Source organism: Rhincodon typus, chromosome 23, assembly GCF_021869965.1.
Source record: "Rhincodon typus isolate 14 chromosome 23, sRhiTyp1.1, whole genome shotgun sequence".
In the NCBI taxonomy this organism is placed as follows: domain Eukaryota; kingdom Metazoa; phylum Chordata; class Chondrichthyes; order Orectolobiformes; family Rhincodontidae; genus Rhincodon; species Rhincodon typus.
Genome location: NC_063354.1, coordinates 29,356,448 through 29,376,426, shown reverse-complemented (window position 1 = coordinate 29,376,426; position 19,979 = coordinate 29,356,448). Strand labels below are relative to the sequence as shown.

The 19,979-nt window shown below is 42.0% G+C and overlaps 1 protein-coding gene across 5 annotated transcripts in view; it reads right to left on the bottom strand.

The window, feature by feature from the left end:
• llgl2 (LLGL scribble cell polarity complex component 2) overlaps positions 1-19,979 on the bottom strand; it is an 85,371-nt gene that overhangs the window by 12,398 nt on the left and 52,994 nt on the right. For 4 of the 5 annotated variants that reach the window (XR_007264537.1, XM_048610626.1, XM_048610625.1 and 1 more), the window contains 11 exons: positions 18,606-18,764; positions 14,376-14,538; positions 14,142-14,274; positions 13,624-13,678; positions 11,199-11,353; positions 9,803-10,020; positions 9,064-9,131; positions 6,878-7,031; positions 5,745-5,849; positions 4,990-5,282; positions 2,715-2,868 (listed from right to left, as the gene is read on the bottom strand). Coding sequence is in view for 4 of the 5 variants with exons in the window: in XM_048610626.1 (XP_048466583.1) it covers positions 2,715-2,868; positions 4,990-5,282; positions 5,745-5,849; positions 6,878-7,031; positions 9,064-9,131; positions 9,803-10,020; positions 11,199-11,353; positions 13,624-13,678; positions 14,142-14,274; positions 14,376-14,538; positions 18,606-18,764 (1,657 nt within the window). In the remaining variant the exon portion in view is untranslated. The remainder of the gene's footprint in view (positions 1-2,714; positions 2,869-4,989; positions 5,283-5,744; positions 5,850-6,877; positions 7,032-9,063; positions 9,132-9,802; positions 10,021-11,198; positions 11,354-13,623; positions 13,679-14,141; positions 14,275-14,375; positions 14,539-18,605; positions 18,765-19,979) is intronic. The other variant, XM_048610628.1, reaches the window with a different exon arrangement.

Here is a 19,979-nt window from a genome sequence, read left to right as displayed (position 1 = left end):
AAAAAAAAAAAAAAAAAGAAGAAGAGCTGAATTCCAGAGGGGAGGGTAGAGTGACTGCCTTTGACATCAAGGCCACACTCTCCACTGGTTAGTGTCATATCCAGCCTATTGGTAAAAGATTGTAGTTGTTGGAGGTCAGCCATTTCAGCATGATCTCTACACTTCAGGGTAGTGTCTTAGGTTCAGCTATCTCCAGCTGTTTCAATGATCTTCCGTCTATAAATTGGTCAGAAGTTGGGGGTGGGGGAGGGGTTGTTCACTTATGATTGTACAAACGTTTAGCACCATTTGCAACTCCTCAGATACTGAAGCAGTCCATGTTCAAATGCAACAAGATCTGGACAATATCTGGTCTGACAAGTGACAAGTGACAAGTAACTTGCATGCCACACAAATGCCAGGCAATGACTATCTCTAATAAGAAAAACTACTACTCCTTGATATTCAACAGTGTTACCATCACTGAATCCCCTGCTATCAACATCCTTGGGGGTTACCAATGACCAGAAATCAAACAGGACTTGCCACAAATACTGTTTGCAAGAGCAGGTCAGCGGCTAGGAATCCTGCAGTGATTAACTTAAGGCACAAGGCAGGAGTGTGATGGAATATTTCCCACTTGCCTGGATGACTGCAGCTCCAACAACGGTGAAGACTGACCCATCCAGGGCAAAGCAATGCATTGAATTGCATCACATCTGCTCCATCCACTACTGATGCACAGTAACAGCATTGTGTACTACATACCTAGAAAATTTTCCAAAGATCCTTAGACAGCACCTTCCAAATCCACAACCACTTCCATTTAGAAAAGACAAAGGCAGCAGATAACTTGGAACAGTGCCACCTCCAAGCTTCTTTCCAAGCCACTCACCATCCAGACCTGGGTCAATATTCTGGAAATTGCTCCATAAACCCACAACACATGGACTGCAGTGAATCGAGGCAGATCACCACCACATTCATGGGGTTGAGGGGGGGGGATGACACTAAATGTTATAATAGTTCAGCGATGTCCACATTCCACGAGTAAAATTTTGGAAAAAGATTCCCAATCCAGGCAAACCGTCCTGAAAACAGCTTTACAGAGTACTTAAACACCCAACAATCTTCACCCTTTGCTTCCTATCATTGATTAGCTTAGTACCCAATTTGCCTCTTTCTTGCTGCCTATAGCTTTTCCAACCTGCCCGCTCTATGGTACCATGTCAAAAGCCTTGCAAAAATTCATGTAAACCACAAATACATTGCCCTCCTGAATAATTCCTCAGACAACTTAATCAAGTTAGTCAAATATTAATGACTTTGATAAGGGATTGTATGGCATTGTAGCTAAATTTGCAGATGACATAGGTCAGAAATATTATCAAGAGACAAGGAGGATGCAGACTGAAATACATTCGAGAAAGTGGGCAAATATCTGGCACGTAGAGTACGATTAGGAAAATGTCACAGTGCTTACTTAAAGAGATCACTTAAAAAGGGGAATGACTGCAGAACTGAGTACAGAGGGATCTATGCACAAGAGTATAGCAAGTAATTGCAGCTCATGGAATGCAATACTTTATGAGAACAACTTAAGGATGTCATGCTTCAATTATGCAGGGCATTGCTGAGATCCTATCATGAACATGGTGCACACTGTGGTCTTCTTCAGGGAACGATATAAACTTATTGGAGGCAGTTCGGGGCAGTTTACTGGATTGATAGGAGACAAGTGGGTTGTCTTGGGAGGACAAGCTGGCCTTGTTTTCAGTGTTGTTTAGAAGGATAAGAGCACCTCAATTTAAGTGTACAAGATCCTGAATGGTCTTGACAAGGTGAACGTGGAAAGAATATTTCCTTGTGGCTGAGTCCAGAACTAGAGGACACTAGGAAATTTAGGGGTTATAGAGTCAGAGATGTACAGCATGGAAAGAGACCGATAGGACAGATGGAACAATTATTTCCGAGGCTTGCAGGACTTTGGATAACTACTTTAGAAAGCTGGGGGAGGCAGGGACACTTACTTTTAAGGCAAGGTGGATTGCTTCTCAATATGCAAGAACAAAAAGACTGTGGGATTTGGGAGTGTGGAATTCAAAACAAAATTAGTCATGATCTTGCTGAATGGCAGTGCAGCATGAAGGATGAAATTGTCTACTTCTATTCCTAATCTGTACATTGTAAAAGCTCTTCTAGGTTTATTATCCTTTAACAACTCTCTTGCTCTATGCATTTAAAAAATCCGAGTTTTTCCTCGATTTACATGACAACATTCTTTCAAGTGCTCGTTTTATCCTAACTTATTTTTCATCTCTCCTCTAAGCTTTCCATAATTGAAGTTCTTGGCATCTGCTACAAGCTTTTTATTTGCTTTCTTTATACTGCATTGTCCTACATCTTCTTTTCTTTGTGGGAACAGTGAGTCTACACCACAGCAGCTGGGAACTGAATTATCATGCTTTCAGGGCAGGTACAGCATAACACTTCACATTTTCTCCAAACACTCCCAGGGTGAGTACTGCACACTGTTTGATATCAAAGTAATGCTTTCAAAGTATTAAAAATGTCTAAAATCGCCATTTTCATATCTTACCAAACTGAAAACCCAGCAAGTGAATCAGACAAGACCATGTTCACTCTTTTGAAAACCCTTCAAGTATCACTCCCACCCCAGCATTCATTTCTCCACTCAAAATCTTGTTTACGTTATAATACAAGGTTCCCCTTACCTTAGCTGCATTGTTCCCAGGTATTGCTCTTTTTCTCCCCGATGCTCTGGTCCCCCGGATCCGACGGAATGAATGTCGTAATGATTTTTTGATTGACTTTACTCTTGAGAGGGGCCCTTCAAGGGCCAGCTGGTCACTGGGGTGGAGTGTACACCTACAGGAGGTACAATAAAATAAGCTCACAGTACCCTCAAATAAACATTGCAGCCAAATGCACAATTACATGCGAATGGCCAAGCAAGTGTCTCAATGCTGTAACTGCTCGGAGTGTTTGATGGGGTCAGTGTATATAGTGCTTTATTATCTCACCCTGGGTTGAGTCTTCCCCGAGTGATTTAATGTGGATACTGGAGTAATTATTCCGTCCATATTCTCCCAAAGCATGGTCTGTAGACAATCCCTTATGATAACACTGAACATTTGAAATTTCCTCTATATGGAGGATGTATCCCACTTGTAGGGTCATTGTCCCTGTGCTCAGAAGTACGCACTCTGCCTCATTCAAACCCCAATCCTGCATTTGAAGCCAAAATCAGTCAGTGGATCATGTGCTCCTCAAATGGAGCAGCTTTGGAGATGAGATGACCACAGAATGACAGCCTGCTCAGTGATAAAGGCTTGAAGAGAGACCAAATTTCTTAGCATTGGATTCCTTTAATTGTATGTTAAAAAAACTTTCCTGACAGCGATATCTATTTTGTAGAGTTCCATACTAGAGGACTCTATGTGGGACAAACACAGAATGGTGGAGCAACTCCACAGGTCCAGCAACATCTGTGCAGAGAGAAACAGAATTAACATTCAATCTGGTATGACTTTCAGAAGTCAGAAGGACATGAGGTAAACAAAAATTTAAAAAAAAAAAAAACTCTGAAGAGTCATGCCAGACTCAAAATATTAACTGTTGTTATTTTCTCCACAAATGCGCCTGATCCAAGTTTTTCCAGCATTCACTATTTTGTCTCTACCCCAAAAGAAATTTGCCCAACTTCTGATTTTTGTGCCCCACTTTCTACAAGTGACACAGAATAACAAAACCAAAAAGATACACAAGAAATTTCAGACAAATGAGGATTTCTTTTTCCTTTCTAAAAGGGTGCTAAGCCTGTAGAATTGTGTTACCCAGCGAGCAGTGAAGGCTGGGTCATTAATACATTCAAAAGGCAAGTTAAGCAGATTCTTGATTGACAAGAAAGTCAAAGGATCTAGGGAAGAAATAGCAAAGTAGAGCTGAAGCCACTGTAAAAGATCAGCTATGATTTATCCAAGTGGCAAAGCAGGTGCGTTGTCTACTTACACTCCTAATTTGTATGTATAGTCAGATCATAAAGCTCAGTTTTGCCCACAGAAACTGTTAGCTCAAATCTAATGATTAGATTATGCAGTGAGATTCCGAAAAAAAAATTGGTTTTCCCTGGAATAAGAGGTGGTTAAAAGAGGTTCTCTGATCAAAGCTTTTCGGATTTTCAAAAGTTCATATTGCATAGGTTGAGGTAAACCTCTCCCTCTGGTGGGAGATCTGGGAAATGGCAATAGTACCTTTTGAAAAAAAAGAGAAAAGTTAGAAAAAAAATCTTCATAGAGTGGGGACTGAAACTCTTTACCAGAAAACAGTACATACTGGAATTAACTATTTTATGTTTTAGATCATTAGATTTTAGCTTGCCACAAAAATTACAAGGACATGGAGCCAAAGATGATGGACCGAGTGAAGATACAGATCAGTCATAACCTCACTGAGCAGCAGGACCAAATGGTTTCCTTCCCTCCTGCGTACATTTCCCCAATATCATTCCCAACGTTCTTTGATCAGGCTAATTGGCAATTAATTAAAAATTTGATATTTCCATTCAAGGCATAACCTAAGGGTCATGAATAAAAAGCAAATCACTAATAAATCCGAATCAGGAATTGAAGGAGAACTCATTATCACACCGGGTCTAGCAGAGTTGAATAGCATAGATTAATAGAGATGAAAGGGATATGTTGATGGCAAGAGCGGGGAGGGGCAGAAAACAACGCCTGTGGAAAACACCGACACTGGAATTGTCTGTTACTGTGCTGTAGACTTTTAAAAAAAGACAAAAAAAACACTAGTTTAGATGCTTCTCACACAAAAACATGGACAAAAGGCAAGAGGTGGTCCAGAAAGGTTTGAAAAAAAGCCTGACCAACAATCTGGACCTTTATATATGCAGACATCAGAGTGAATGCACAAACACTGATCTGACCATACAGGAACCAAGTACACTGGCTGGACAATCTTTTAACTGACCTCACCACAACGGTGCGTTTTTGCTGGTAGTCATACAGCCCAAAGCCATGACTTGTGCCAAAAGTCACGAGTTTCCATTCGGAATGTAGGGCAAGTGATGTCACAACAGCTGGGGGCTGACACTGCACAAGGACAAATGGTTGGAAGCCTGCGGGGAAATGGACAGGCTCCTCACGTGGGTTCAAACGCTCATGCCCTTTCCACTTAAACGTATCCTGGTCTTGCAAGATGTCAACGAGCGTGCAGACCACCTCCTGATCAGCAGCCTCATCATTCAACTCCAACACCAAAACCTGCGCAGGCAAAACAAAAGGCATAAGTAACAAAGATATGGACAGCTGTGTGAATGAGGGAATTCTTTGACCAACATTTTGATCTAATGTCACAAACAGGATGCTGCCTCCAGTAACATTCCTGCTGTGCCTTCACAGTAAGGTATTCAAACTTTTCAGAAATTGACTGGGGACAGGAAAACCAGTCTTTTCAAAAACTTTTCTCTTACTACTGTTTGTTTCAAGTCTGAACTCATGTTTTCTGCTGTTAAAAAAGGGTTAAAAAAAAAAAACTAAATTATCTTTTAGACATTAGCTGCTTCTTAGAGGAAGGTTCAGCAGTTCACTGTGTGGATGTGCACTTTTTTTTGGGCATTTGTGGGGGTGGTGGTGGTGGTGGTGAGTTGCGCATTGCCGTGGCATCAGTTATAACGTTCGGGGCTCCTCACTACTTTTTTCAAAGCATAATGCTCCTCAACTCACCTGTCCTGCAGTGCCCGCCACTGTCAAGTGACTGCTATACTTGCACAAGTGAATCTTTTGGATTCCTAGCCTGGGGTCATCACTGTATGGATCAAAGGAGCCCACCTGTAGAGACACAACATGAAAAGAAAAACCTTATAGAACAGAACAAGGACAAAACCTTTAAAACCCCCAAGAACTGCAGATGCTGTAAATCAGGAACAAAAACAGAAGTTGCTGGAAGAGCTCAGCAGGTCTGGCAGCAGCTGTGAAGAAAAAAAAGGAAGTCAGAGTTAACATTTCGGGTCCGGTGACCATTCCCAAATCATCCTGCCAGTGAGAGCCGATCTCAGTCAGGATCCCAGCAGTCTGAAAGCAGCTTTGTTGGGGGAAAACAGTCTCACCATCAAAAGAAGTGGAGATGGATGACAAGGGCTCAGACGTTATTAAAATGAGAAAGACTGACTCACTTAAATTCTTTTTGCAGTATCAGTGCCTACAAATTCATGGACAGCAAATTCAGGTAGATTTTACTGAAACTCTGATCTTACGACTAGTGCACAATAATTGGCTACCCAGCTGACACTCAACACATCAGATTTGGAGATTTGCAACAGCCTGCCATACAGGGCAGGTAACAGCCCTCAACTCTTTCTGATACACACAGCATAAATAACTTAAGAATGAATTGAAAAGATCATGCGGTTCAAACTTTGTTCTGGTTTATTTCTATGTTCTTTCAATAGTGAGAAGAATGGACCTCAGTTTAATATTCATTCAAAATATGACAGCTCTGACAGTCCAGCACTCCCTCAGCAATACACTGGTGCATTAACCTGTTTTAAGTGTTTAGGAATAGTGTTTGAATCCACAATCGCTGACACAGAAAGAAGAATTCTAAGACTGAGGCAATATTAAAAGCACTGCTCAAAGACTGAACCATTTTCAAACAGAATGATGGAAGTGAGAGTTTGGCATTACCAGTCCCCAGAGAGAAAATGGCGAATTATAGATTGGCAGGTGATGTTCCACCTGAACATTTATTCAGGTCCCCTCTCCCTCACATTCGACACAAGGTTCAGATCCCTGGCACGACACTGCCAATCACTAGTTATGTAAAATCCATGTAGCAACACTGATATACAACTACTTACCTTCCGGAGGGGTGGCCATTCATCCTCCCCAGACTGATTCAAGTTGTCATTGTGATCTGCATCTGTGACAAATACACCAACTGTGCTGAGTTTATAAAGAGGCTTCAGGCACACTCCAGAAGCATCCCAGAAACGTACTGTCCCATCTTCATGTCTGCCACGAGAAATGAATATCATCAGAGAGAGGGTGGAGATCATTGATGCACCCTATTCTGTTGTGAAACTAATTTAGGAATTGAGGAAAGCTTACCTTGGAAAATTAGTGATCATATACTAAATGGTCACCAAGACCCTCAGTTGTGACATCCATCTCAGGGCCATGAACTGAGGGTCTGCCAAACAAAAAAAGCTCCAGATCTGATTTCAAGTCCATTGTGACTCTTCAGAAGTTAAGATATAGGGAGGGTAAACAGAAGTTTTTTTCTTCCTTTTTGAAAAGAGGAGAGTCATACTGAACTCAATGTTAACTCAGTTGTTCTCTGCCAGATGTGAGCTTAATCAGCATTCATTGTTTCACATTTCCAGCATCTGCAGCATTTTGCCTTTATCCCAAAGAAATGTATCCAACTTCACAGGATAGTCAGAACTGCAGGATGCTGGAGTCAGAGATAACAGTGTGGAGCTGGAGGAACATATTTCTGAAGAAAGGTCCCGACCCGAAACGTCCACTTTCCTGCTCATGCTGCCTGGCCTGCTGTGTTCGCTAGCTCCACAGTTATCCAACTTCTGATTTTGATGCCCCATTTTCTATAAATGGCAGAGAATAACAGGTCTCATCTTGCTGCTAGAATGAAGTATACCTCAGCATCTACGGTGGCAGTGGTTAGCACTGCTGCCTCACAGCACCAGGGACCTGGGTTCAATTCCAGTCTTGGGTGACTGTGTCTGCGTGGGTTTCCTCCGGGTGTTTCAGTTTCCTCCCACAGTCCTAAGACGTGCAGGCTAGGTGGATTGGCCATGCTAAATTGCCCGTAGCGTTCAGGGATGTGTAGATTAGGTGGGTTACAGGTGAATGGATTTGGGTGGGTGCTCCGAGGGTCGGTGTCGACTTGTTGGGCCGAAGGGCCTGTTTCTACACTGTAGGGATTCTATGAACTAGTGAGAAGCTATCAATCCTGTAAGACATGGAACTCTTGGCTTTGCTTCTTGCACATGCCTTCTCTGACAAAACCTCAAGGCTCCACATAGGGGTCACTGTGCTATGTACTGCAATTCAAGTGTCCCTTTACATCCTTCCTCCCGCGCCCCCACCCCGCAACCAAAACAACCAGTTTCTATTTCTCCTCGTGTCCCCACACTCTCTCCTAGGCTTAGAGATGTGTCTTGATCTCTTTTTCAGGTTTTAAACCCACTGTCCTCTAGAAATATGATTTGGTATGCATTCTGGAGTTGAAAGAGAATGCTGGATCGAGATCAGGTTAGGTATTCCTCGCAGCGTGCCAAGGCGGTTTTTGGCAGACTTTGCACTGTTCTTTCATCATATTCAACTCATCGAAAAAAACAAAATAAATTGTGGAATGAAGGGAAAAAGTTAAATAGGAAAATACATTTGAAACCAAAAAGCACGCAACCAGAGAGCAGCAAAGTGGAGCCATCTCTCAATCTGTGCCATAATATAAATTACAACTACTTTCTATTTTTTCCTAAAAGCCCCAAAGATTCTTGGCTTTTAAAAACAAGATTCAAGTTAATACACACTGCTCGTTTCTGTTAACCAATTAACAGAGTACAATAAAAAAGTGTGCCAATTTCTCCCCAAAGTACAGAGTTTGGGATTTTGACCACAGAACTCTCATTCAATTCAAATTAGGCCTGTAGCTTAGTGCAGAAGATGCTTTCTCTCAGGAGGTGCTGTCTTGAGAGTGTGACATTAACAGAGCTGGTAACCCAGTTGGGTACAAAACATCTGGTGAAAATGCATACAAAAGGTGCCAAGTCAGCATGTTCTTAGTTAATGCGGATCACCAGCTCCACTTCTTTTAATAAAAAAAAAAACAAAAAAACTTTTCATCTGATTTTTTGGGATCCTGTGGCTCAAACTAACTGCTACACTTCTAACATTGAACTTCAGACTAATTCTGAAAGTAGACATCTGTGGGGAACGAGATGCTCATCACATCTGGTTTATGAACTGAGCACCAATTGGCTGGATGAAGCTACAAGCTGTGAAGACAGGCTGTCCTTACCCAGTGAGGAGCAGATCTCTCTGTGGGGGTTCAGGGGCGGTGCTGTACCCTCCATCAATAGGCCATGGCTGTGGAGACAACACGTTAACCAGTCACTTCAAACCACAGACAAGTAAACATACAAGTGTTGGACTCAAAGCAAAGCACTGTTAAGAATGCTGGAAGAATGAATTGTGCCTTCATTTGTATTCAGCATCTTCCCTTACAGCAGAGGGTTCCTTGCCTTGGTCATTAAATTTATTAACTTTGAAAAGTCTTATTCATGTTACTGGCTGACGTTGCAATGCATTGATTACAGAACTGCAAAGAATGGCAATTATGGCAGGTTAGACAGTCAATCACAATACATAAAAAAGGAGGCAGCGTTAGACAGTTACACACACTGGCTCCCACTTGCCATTTTAGGCAAGCTTTCACCCTCTCCATTTGAGGGGTTTCCTGGTATAACCCCAAATTTCTGACACTCTTTATCCTCATTTAAGATGTTTCTCAATTTCTACTTTTGACTAGTCTTTGGACATTTGCTCATACCTAACATCTTCAGTGACTGGCATTTGAGTGTCTCAGTACACTCCTGTGAAGCACATTGCTACAAGTTTGCTGCTGCTCCTAATTATGACACTGGACAAACAGACAGTACCTTGCAATTTCAGCTAGGTGCTTCACTAGAATAGTTTTCTTTCCCCCCAACCCCCTTTATTCAAATGCAATACCTACCAGTTCCAAATAGGTGTCTTACCTTACTGGAGTAGTGAGAGGTCTGCTTGTTACCAGCAGCAATGATTCTCTCCCAGAGTTTAATGGGGATGTTGGATACGTGGTGGGAGCATGTAATTGCTGAACAGTGGAGAGGTGTCAGGTATGGTGACTGAATCACTGGCCACGAAGGGGTCTTTAAATCAATTGCTACCAGCTCTTCCTCTGCTAGGACAAGCAGTGCACTTGGCTCATCACAGTCTAGGAGAAACAAAAATAAAAAGGATTACATTCATGGCATGAGAGAGTGCAGACATTCCTCCAAAATTGCATTGCCAAGAAGTGAAGGATTATATTCTTCACATTTAGGCTAGTCAGCATTGCTGCTCACAGCACATGTAGATTAAGATCACTACTGGTTATGTATAATATGAATATTCAAATGTGACCAATGATTTCATCTCAGCACAAGTCAGATTTTTGTTACAAGTTGATGGCGCACAGGGATTCATTGTCCACGTCACTCCAGTACAGGAGTCTGTTTGGCTGATGAATTATCTGGTGCAGACCAATAAAACCAGTTGCTAAAAATTAAGAAAAAAAAAATCAATGACCATAATGAAAGTAACTTCAAAACAAAACAGCTGCCTGAGATAAACCCACAAGCTAGGCCCGGGGTGCACTTTGTCCTGCAGATGTGTGATTAACCTGCAACTTTGTTCTTCTGCTAGATTTTGTCACAAAATCTTTCAGCCTAAGGTTATGAAGGAGCCATGACACAACATCACAAATATCCTTTACCATCATCACTAGAGCCCCTTCAAGTATGCATGACTCAATTTATTGAAGTGTAGCATTTTGGGTTAAGAATCAAACTATTTTCTGTGGTTAAAAATATGATGGTCAAACCAAAAGGTGATAACATTCAACAATTTCCTGTGAGGAAACTATAATCACCTCATGAAATATCAAACCAATTCTAAGCTTTTGAAGTATAATAAAAGTTGGAATCTTATGATACAGCAGAAACTGCCAAGTGTGATTTTGAAAGTGATAATTGGCTGAGCACATACTAAATTGAATCTCAAAGCTAGTTATGCAAATGTCAAGAATCAACAAACATTCCCACTGCAGGTACAATGTGCAGCTAGATACAGAGCAGAATAAAGTTAAATAAATATTTTTAAAGTTGCATTGCAAAATTATGCAAGGAGCTTGATCTGTGTGATTTAATTATTGACTGATGAATAAGGTTTGTACATGCATTGTTGATTCATAGGCTGTTGCTGAGAAACAATGGCAGACAACATACCGGTGGTGGTGCATAAATGCACAATACCCAGTGGCAACAGGAACAGGTGGATCACATAACAGATTGTGGACAAACATTTTACATGTCACCCAGAAGACCACAAACAAAAAAGGGACAACATATTTACCCGATTCAGATTCGCCCTCATCAACAACAAAGAAATCAATGACTCGAGAAGTAAAGTCAAACGCAGTCTGCTTGGAGCCATGTAGGACAGAGATACAATGTCGGTCACCATAGCTGGCCCGAGGCATCCCCCCTTTGAAGATGATGAATGGAGTCCTGCAGAAAGACAAAAACATTCCCACTTCTTGTATGAATCTTCTCCAATTCCTCAGATACAAGTTACGTGCAAAAAGACAGCTCCAAAAAACATCATCGATTTCAAAATAAAACCCAATACACAGAGCTTAGATCACACCAACCCTGCATCCTTCTCATCCCTTCGTAAGTTTTATATCAAAGCTGCTCACATTCCTTTAATCCCCATGGACTTTACATTCGCAAACGAATCTATCAGGTGAAACTGTAACAAAACACCTTTTGAAACATACAATAACTATGTCACTTCAAAGAACTCAAATAAGTTAGTCAAACAGTTTGGTTTCAACAAACTAGTGCTGCTTTGCATTTTTTAGCCCATATCTTACCAAAATATCAATTAATTTTGTCCCAAATTGTCTCAAGTGTCTTCTCTACCATCTGTATTTGCATAGCTGGCTTTAATTAATTACCAGGTTTATCCTTCTCACCATAGGTTTTAAAAAACAAAACAGAGGTAGAACATTTGCAATCTTCAAGTCTTACAGCACAATCCCACATTTGAGGGGGGTTGGAATAATGCACACATAACTTCCACATTTCGTAGACTAGGATGTTTCACTTCCAGATTAAGGGACATACCTGCTGAGGACTGAATTTGTTCTATGATCTTCTATTTTTATTCTATTTAGAAACATTGCAACTATCCCTTTTATTACATTACCAGCATCCTCTTCTCCTCAAGGGTAGATCCAAAGTCTTCATTTATTACTTTAGCTAAGTCTAGCATCTAAGACAAATCTGTTTAGCTCTTAATCATGCTCAAAATCATCTTGAGCTGCCTTCCTAACGTTTACATTTAAAACAAAAACTGTGTTCCTTTTGATGCTGGTCACGAATCTATTGTCATTGTTTCCCTATTTCATTTGGAAAAGACCTTCAAAATTCATCTTCGTTCTCTAATGCATTGTGAGCATCAAAAGCCCCCTTGTCTTATTTTAACCTCATTTTATTTACTTTTGATATTCTCCCCACATCCCAACCACAGGAATACGTATACTCTGTACAAGACCTCTCGTCTTTTAAGGTCCCCCCATTATTCAATTATTGTTTTACTGATCAAATTGTGATCACAACTCATCTAGACTAGATGCCTTCTCATTTCGCTGAAGTTGCTATTTCCAGATAAAAGCTTTTAAAACAGATCATCCTCCACCCTAAGTATTCTGTACACTACTAATGTACAGATAATAGTCCCCCAACCGAAATATGAATCAATTGCTCTACTTCATTCCCCAGAACTAAATCCAACACTGTACCTTCCACTTAAGCACCAAAAAGTGATCATGCACATCTCCAGGAACATTGCCCCCTTTTTCCTTTATCATTACTATTCCATTCTCTTTGGGACAAAATTTCAGGTTATTTTCATTTTTGCAACTGTATTTTGCCCCATCACCTTTCTTACCCCACTATTGTGGGGGCTGTAGCCAGTTGTGTACTATCTCCTTTGATCTTCCTTCAAATATAGGAAAAGAGACTGTCACTTAACCCTCAAACCATCCTACCCAAGGTCAACAGTTTGATTAAATATTGCCAATAGTTTTTGCCTCCCCACCGCCCCCGCCAATTTTCCTGGCTACAAAGTACTACAGTTTTCAATCCACTTTTTCTTTAACCCAGATTTCTGCTGCCACAAATCAGTACCACAGAACTCATGTATGCAGCTCATGTATTTAACAATGCATGTCAATGCACAAGCATTCTCAACTTCAACAGACTGCTTCATTCCTGCTCTCCTACTCCTATCCCCCATCTGATCCTTCTTATTCCTCAGCTATTGGCCTTGGTCAGTCCTCCGTACTCACGAAATTTTTTTCACTAGTTATTCATTCATGGGATTTGGGCATTGCTGGTTTGGCTAGCATTTATTGCCCAGCCCCATAAATCAACCAGAAGGCAGTTAAAAGTCAACTACATTGCTGGGGGTCTAGAGTCACACGTAGGCCAGACCAGGTTACGATGGTGGTTTCCTTCCTCAAAAGGAGATTAGTGAACTAGATGGGTTTTTCGTGACAATAAGCAATGACTTCAAGGTCATCATTAGATTATTAATTTCAGATTTTCACTGAATTCAAATTCCACCATTTGTCATAGAGGGATTTGAACATAGGTCCCCAGGATAATCCCTGGGTCTCTGGATTAACAGTCCAGTGATAATACCACTAGGCCATCACCTCCCCAGAAACAGTCATAGACTACACTAAGCTTGATAAAGAGCAGTGACCTACCTTTGCTTAGTTGTGAGCCAAAGAATCTTTGGAATTGCTTTGCAAGGGAAGGGACCTGTAGACAAGGAGGCAGAAAGAAGCTTACTAACAGATCTTAAATCCAGAGATCACACGGAGCTCAATATTGTTGTTTGTGCACATCCCACGACGATATTTACCAAAAGCCAGGTTGAATACAGTTTATGAAATCTGTTCTAAAGTCTTAATTCACATTTATCTCCAACAGTAATACGCAATTCTTTTAGTTGCCTGCATTTCCTCAGCCTGTCTTCTTCTAGCCTCTGCCCTGGCCTGGCCTGTCCTGTCCTGTCCTGTCCCAAGTTAGCAGATTGCAGCCAAATATCAATGAATTGGACAAGCAATTCCTTAAAAGAAAGGGAGGACAAATGGCACAGGGCATGCAGAAAATCTGGTCAGCTTCAGGTATCCTGTGCACTAAGCTTTCCAACTCATTTTTATGAAGTCTCCTTGTTGGCCTTTCAGCATAGGTGACATTGTTCCACAGGGATCATACTGACCATAAGGCACTTTGTTTTCTAAAGGCTGTGGCAATCGATCATTGTTCGATATAGGCCATTGACAGTAACTGCCATCACTGTGGGAACTGATGATCTGCCGCCCATCTCTCTGCCAGGTCACATTCTCCAGCTGCTGTTGATGGAAAACAGCCAACATCACCGAATGGTCAAAGGGTAGTTCACACTCCTAGTAGATCAATATTCTCAGAATGGATTATAAAAAGAAAACCATACCAGATCTCCCAGAAACTGATGTGTTGCTTCACTGGTCTGCAAATCCCACAATATGATAAGGCCCCTGCTATATCCAATCAGTATCTGATGGGGGTTTCTTGGGTTCTCCTCCAGGGCCTCCACAGATCCTAGTGGACGTTTACTTCGATAATCATCGGGCACTCTGAAGGAAAAATAGAGATAGCTTACTCCTCCTCACTTCAAATTTGTTGTCTCTTCTTTTCCCACCAACCCCTCACTCTAATCACAGCCAATATTTGGGATGGGTGGGTTGGTGGGGGGAGTGGTGAGAAGACTTTTAAAAAAAAACTAGAGGAATTTCAATACCAAACTGCTGTTCTTTTTTAGAACAATGAGAAGAACGAATGACATCTAGACACCTCACAAAGGGCTTTGGACAAGAATACAACTAACTGTTACAACAAGACTCAACAACCAAAAAAGGTACTAATTGACAGCTTTTGCAAAGCCATGGACCTCCCTGCTGCATATTCACCATCCCTCAACCTTCTGCTCTCTGATGCGGAAGTTCTGTACTCAGCAAAAGGTCTGTTTTATTCCCGTGTCCCCACGTTAATGAATTTCAGCATGACGTGACATCAAGCTCTTATGTCACTTTCGCCTCCGTGCCCATTCCTTTGGGCAAGAGTCCTCTCCCCATTCCACAGATCCCTTCACCCACCTCCAACACTCTCCCTCCACCTGGTCCCCTCCCTGTTGATGGAGAACAGAACAGTCAATGTGACATTGATTGCCTAAAGTTCTCGCCTCCCTAACCCACTCCAACCTCGTTCCGCCCGAACTGACTGCACTCAGATCCAACCTGGATTGTTAAGCCTGCCCGTGCAGTCTGACCTCTACATTGCAGAAGCCGAGCGCCAGCTCTCAGATACCTTCGCTCATCTCCCCACAGACCATGACCCCATCATGGGACATCAGGTCATTGTATCAACTATGGTCACCAACCTCATTTTGTCCGGTGATCTCACATTTACAGTCTCCAAACTGATAGTATCCCAAGCCTGCACAGCTCACTTCTACCTCCTTCCAAAAATCCACAAACAAGACCGCTCAGGCAGACCCATTATTTCTGCCTGCTCCTCCGAACTCATCTTTTCCTACACTGACTCAGTCTTTTCTCCCTGGTCTAGTTCCTGCCCACTTATGTCTGCCATTCCTCAGATGCTTTACAGTGGTTTCAGAATTGTCAGTTTGTAGGCTCCAGCCGGCTCCTCTTCACCATGGACGTGCAATCTCTACATGTTCATCCTCCAAAGGGATGCTCGCCAGGCTCTCTGCTTCTTCCTGGAGCAAAGGCCTGAACCGTCTCCACCTATCACCAGCATCCTCCCCCAAGCCAAGCTCATTCCTAGCCTAAACAACTTCTCTCAACTCCCCTAATTTTTTTTTCAGGTCAGAAGGGTGGCCGTGGGTACCCACATGGGGCCCAGTTATGCCTGTCGTCTCTTTGTGGGGCATGTGAAACATTCCTTGTTCCAGTTCTATTCCGAACCCCACCCAAAACTTTTTCTCTGGTATATCGATGATATCATCAGTGCTGCTTCCCTCTTGTCCAGAATTGTAATGGTTTGTTGATTTTGCTTCCAATTTGCATCCTGCCCTCACTCATCTGGTCCATCTCTGACTCCACCCTTCCCTGATATCCGTTTCTATTTCTGGGGATAGAATGGGCACCAATATCCAATATGAACTCACCAACTCCCACTGTTAACTAGGCTTTGCATTCTCACACCATGCTTCCCGTAAAACTCCATTCCATTCTCCTAGTTCCTCTGTCTCCATCACATATGTGCCAATGATGCCAACTTTGACAAGGGAGCCTCAAATATCACCACCTTCCTCAATCGAGGATTCCCCAGCACAGTTGTCAACAGGTCCCTCAACCAGATCCAACCCATCTCCCCTAGTTCCACCCTCAACCCCTCTCTTCCCTCCTGCAACAGCGATAGGGTTCCCCTTGTTGTTACCGACCATTCCACCAGCATCCACATCCTGAAGATCATTAGATGCCATTTCTGCCACCTCCAGACACACACACTCCTCCACTCCCTTCCTTTGTCTGCCTTGCACAGGGACCGTTCTCTATGGAGCACCCTGGTCCACTCTTCCTTCACTCCCAACAACACCCCCACAGCCCCATAGCACCCTTCCCGTCAAAAGTGTAACACCTGCCCTTTTACCTCCTCAGTATGCAAGGGCTCCAAACATACCTGCATTTCACACAATCTAGTTTACTACATTTGCTGCTCACAATGTGGTCTCCTCTACATTGGGGAAAAATGAAGCATAGACTGGATTACCACTTGGTAGAACATCTGTGTTCTGCCCACAATAAGGTCCTTGAGCTTCCAGGTGCCTGTTACTTCATCACACCACCTTGTTCTATGGGCAATATCTCAATCAGGTTTGCTACAGCGCTCCAGCAAAATTCAGCATTAGCTCGAAGAACACCACCTCGCTTTCTGCTTGGGGACCCTGCAGCCTTCTGGATTCAAATCGCATTCAATAACTTTAGTGCTTGAACTCTACGCCCTTGCTCCAACCCCCATACACCAGGCCTTATCACAATCTGCTCTTACATACAATCCATTGTTAGTTGCTAACAGTCTCCATTAAGAGCTACAACAAAAACAAAGTTGCTGGAAAAGCTCAGCAGGTCTGGCAGCATCTGAGAAGAAAAAAAATTTGAGTTAATGTTTCAGGTCCAGTGACCCTTCATCAGAATGGAAGCTCCATTAAGAGCTATTCACCCTCATAGCCAGATCGTTATGCACTCCTTTTTCTGTCCAACTGTTCCTTTCTCGCCATTGGCTCTAACCTCACCTATCGTTTATTCCTTACCCTTCCCCCACCCTACCTTCTTGATTAAAAACTGATGTTTTCCTAGCTACCATCAGTTCTAAGGAAGGATCACTGTACCTGAAACATCAACAGATTTCTCTTCAGATGCTGCCAGACCTGCTGAGCTTTTCCAGCAGTGTGTGTTTTTCGACGCTTTTGGTTTGATAGATTGTGGGAACTTCTGTCCTTACTTTGACGCTAAAACATGGAGGATTGGTTCAGATAACTATTTAGTAACCTCAGCAATCTTCAATATCAAGATTGCTGATTGTGTTGATCAATTTCTCAACTGGTAACAAATTAACTTATTTAAAGTAAATGATGTGACTGCTAAGTTGAATTTATGATGCTGATAAGATCCATTTCAAAACAATGCCAAAGACAGAAGCATGATTTCAGGTATTCAAGCACAAGCCGGGGGAGGAGCAACAGGTTTGGAAGCAGTTCATGTAATCAAGGCTTTGAGAAGAAAAATATAAGCTCGAAGGGGATGCAGTTTGCAAGGAGGGAGGGGTTAAGAGTGAAATTTGAGAAGCGGGTGATGGGGGTTTTGAGGGGTGGAGGGGTGAGGAGAAAGAAAAGCGTTTTGATGGGAGTGGGCTTAGGGGAGCAGCTGGCGGTTCTCAGAGGGTAGAAATCTTTAGACAGCTTATGGGGAGATGGGAGAAAAGAAAAAAAAACTGAAAAAAAAAGTTGAGATAGACTAGAAACAGCTGAGGCTCTTGAGAAAGCTGTGTTGATTCAAAAGAAAGTCTATTAAAAAAAAAAAAAAATCACAGAAGGGTTATGGTAGAATAAATAAAGAAGCCACTTCTGGTAACTGAAGGATCAAGCAGAAGGCACAGATTTTAAGAAGGTGAATAACAAAAGGAACCAGAGATTAAGTAAGGAATGGAGGAGTGGTTGGATTTGAAATGCCTGATAGGAGCTGGACACAGATTCAAAAGGGAATTTGTTAAATACATGAAAAGGAGAAAAAGGAGCATAGGTGCAAAGGACTAGGAAAGCGGAAGGGCAGGAAAACTTAAAATTTATCTTGGCAAATATCATGTGACAGATAGAACCAACCTATTGTTCAAAGAAAATAAGTGGAGTGATGAGTAACAGCATCACTTGTGCCGTACCATCTGTATAAAAATGTCATCAGATCATAACCTACAGCAATTCCGAGTGAGGGTCACCGGACCGGAAACGATAACTCTTTCTTCCTTCACAGATGCTGCCAGACCTGCTGAGCGTTTCCAGCAACTTTGTTTTTGTTCCAGATTTCCAGCATCCACAGTTCTTTTGGTTTTTATAACCTATAGCAATGGATGGTTAATCAGGTAGAGCAACAGTCTCTGTCAGAAACACAAGCAGAGCACTTACTTCTGTAGAACAGCCTCCTGGCTGATGGTTCTCTCTTCCTGCTCTCTGAAGGATGGATGTTCCACTACAAATACACAGCCACCTTCAGTCCCCAGAAACAGCACATCACCAGACGAATGAGGGAGGACAACAGTTATTGTAGTGACACTTGGTGGAGTACTGTAAACAGGAAACAACATCTCAGGCAAGACCCAACAGCAATAATCAAGAAACATGAAATTTCAGTGCTGAAAAGGCACAGAATGGAGGATGCAACTGGGGAATTAAACCCAGGGTAATAGCAGACAATTTAAACCAGAATTTGTTGCATCAGATTTTGTGGTTGAGGACACTATAAAAACTTCCCAAAATATCAAGCAAGGTGTTCATGGGAAGAAAGATGTAACAGTCTCGATAATGAGAGACAGTATTTGACAAATCTAAGGGACTATGTAGATAAAAATCACCAGGACGTGATGACCTTCTTTCAGTGGAAGTGGTTGCAGTGAAAGTGGAGGCTTGGTTCAAAATATTCCAGAAAGGTTCCAGCTGATTTGAAAAAAAAAAAATTTGTTATTTTGACATCTCTCTTCAAGAAGAGAGCAAGATATAAAGCAGAGAACTCTAGGCTGGTTACCCCAACATTGGCTGTTGGCAAAATCCTAGAAGCTGTTCTTAAGGAACAAATAGCAAGGCAATTACATAACCTCAGTGGTATCAAACAGAGTCAACATGGTTTTGTGAAAGGAAAATCACAGTTGACAAAGCTATTGGTGATCTTAGAGGTTATACAAATGGCATTGATCAGGGGAAACTGGTAGATGTAGCCTATTTGGATTGACAGAAAAAATGTGATAAACAGCCGCATAAAAAAGGTTAAAGCACAAGATAGGAGTGTGTGGTATTGAGGGTAATGTATTAGTATGGATTGAGGATTGGTGAACACAAAACAGTAGGGATTAATGAATAGTTTTCCAAGTTGGAAAGATAATTAGCGGCATGCCACAAGGGTGAGTCTTAAGGCCTCAATTATTCACTATTTATAGTGATGACTGAGGAGGAGGAAGCACAGCATTCAAATTAATGATTCAAAATTAAGTGGGAAGGCATCTTGTGCCAGGGACACAAGGAATCAGCAAGTTTATAATTAGGTTGACTTATGGACAAAAAAAAACTTTGGCTGATGGATTTAAAACTGTAGAAAAAAAAAGGTGTAGAATCGTTCACTTTGCTTGGAAGAATCAAAAGGCAGATTATTTAAATAAATAAAGATTGCTTTTTACTAAGAGAAACAAAGTAGAGGGGGATCTGAGGTAACAAGGTGTGGAGCTGGATGAACACAGCAGGCCAAGCAGCATCAGAGGAGCAGGAAGGCTGACATTTCTAGGCCCGAAA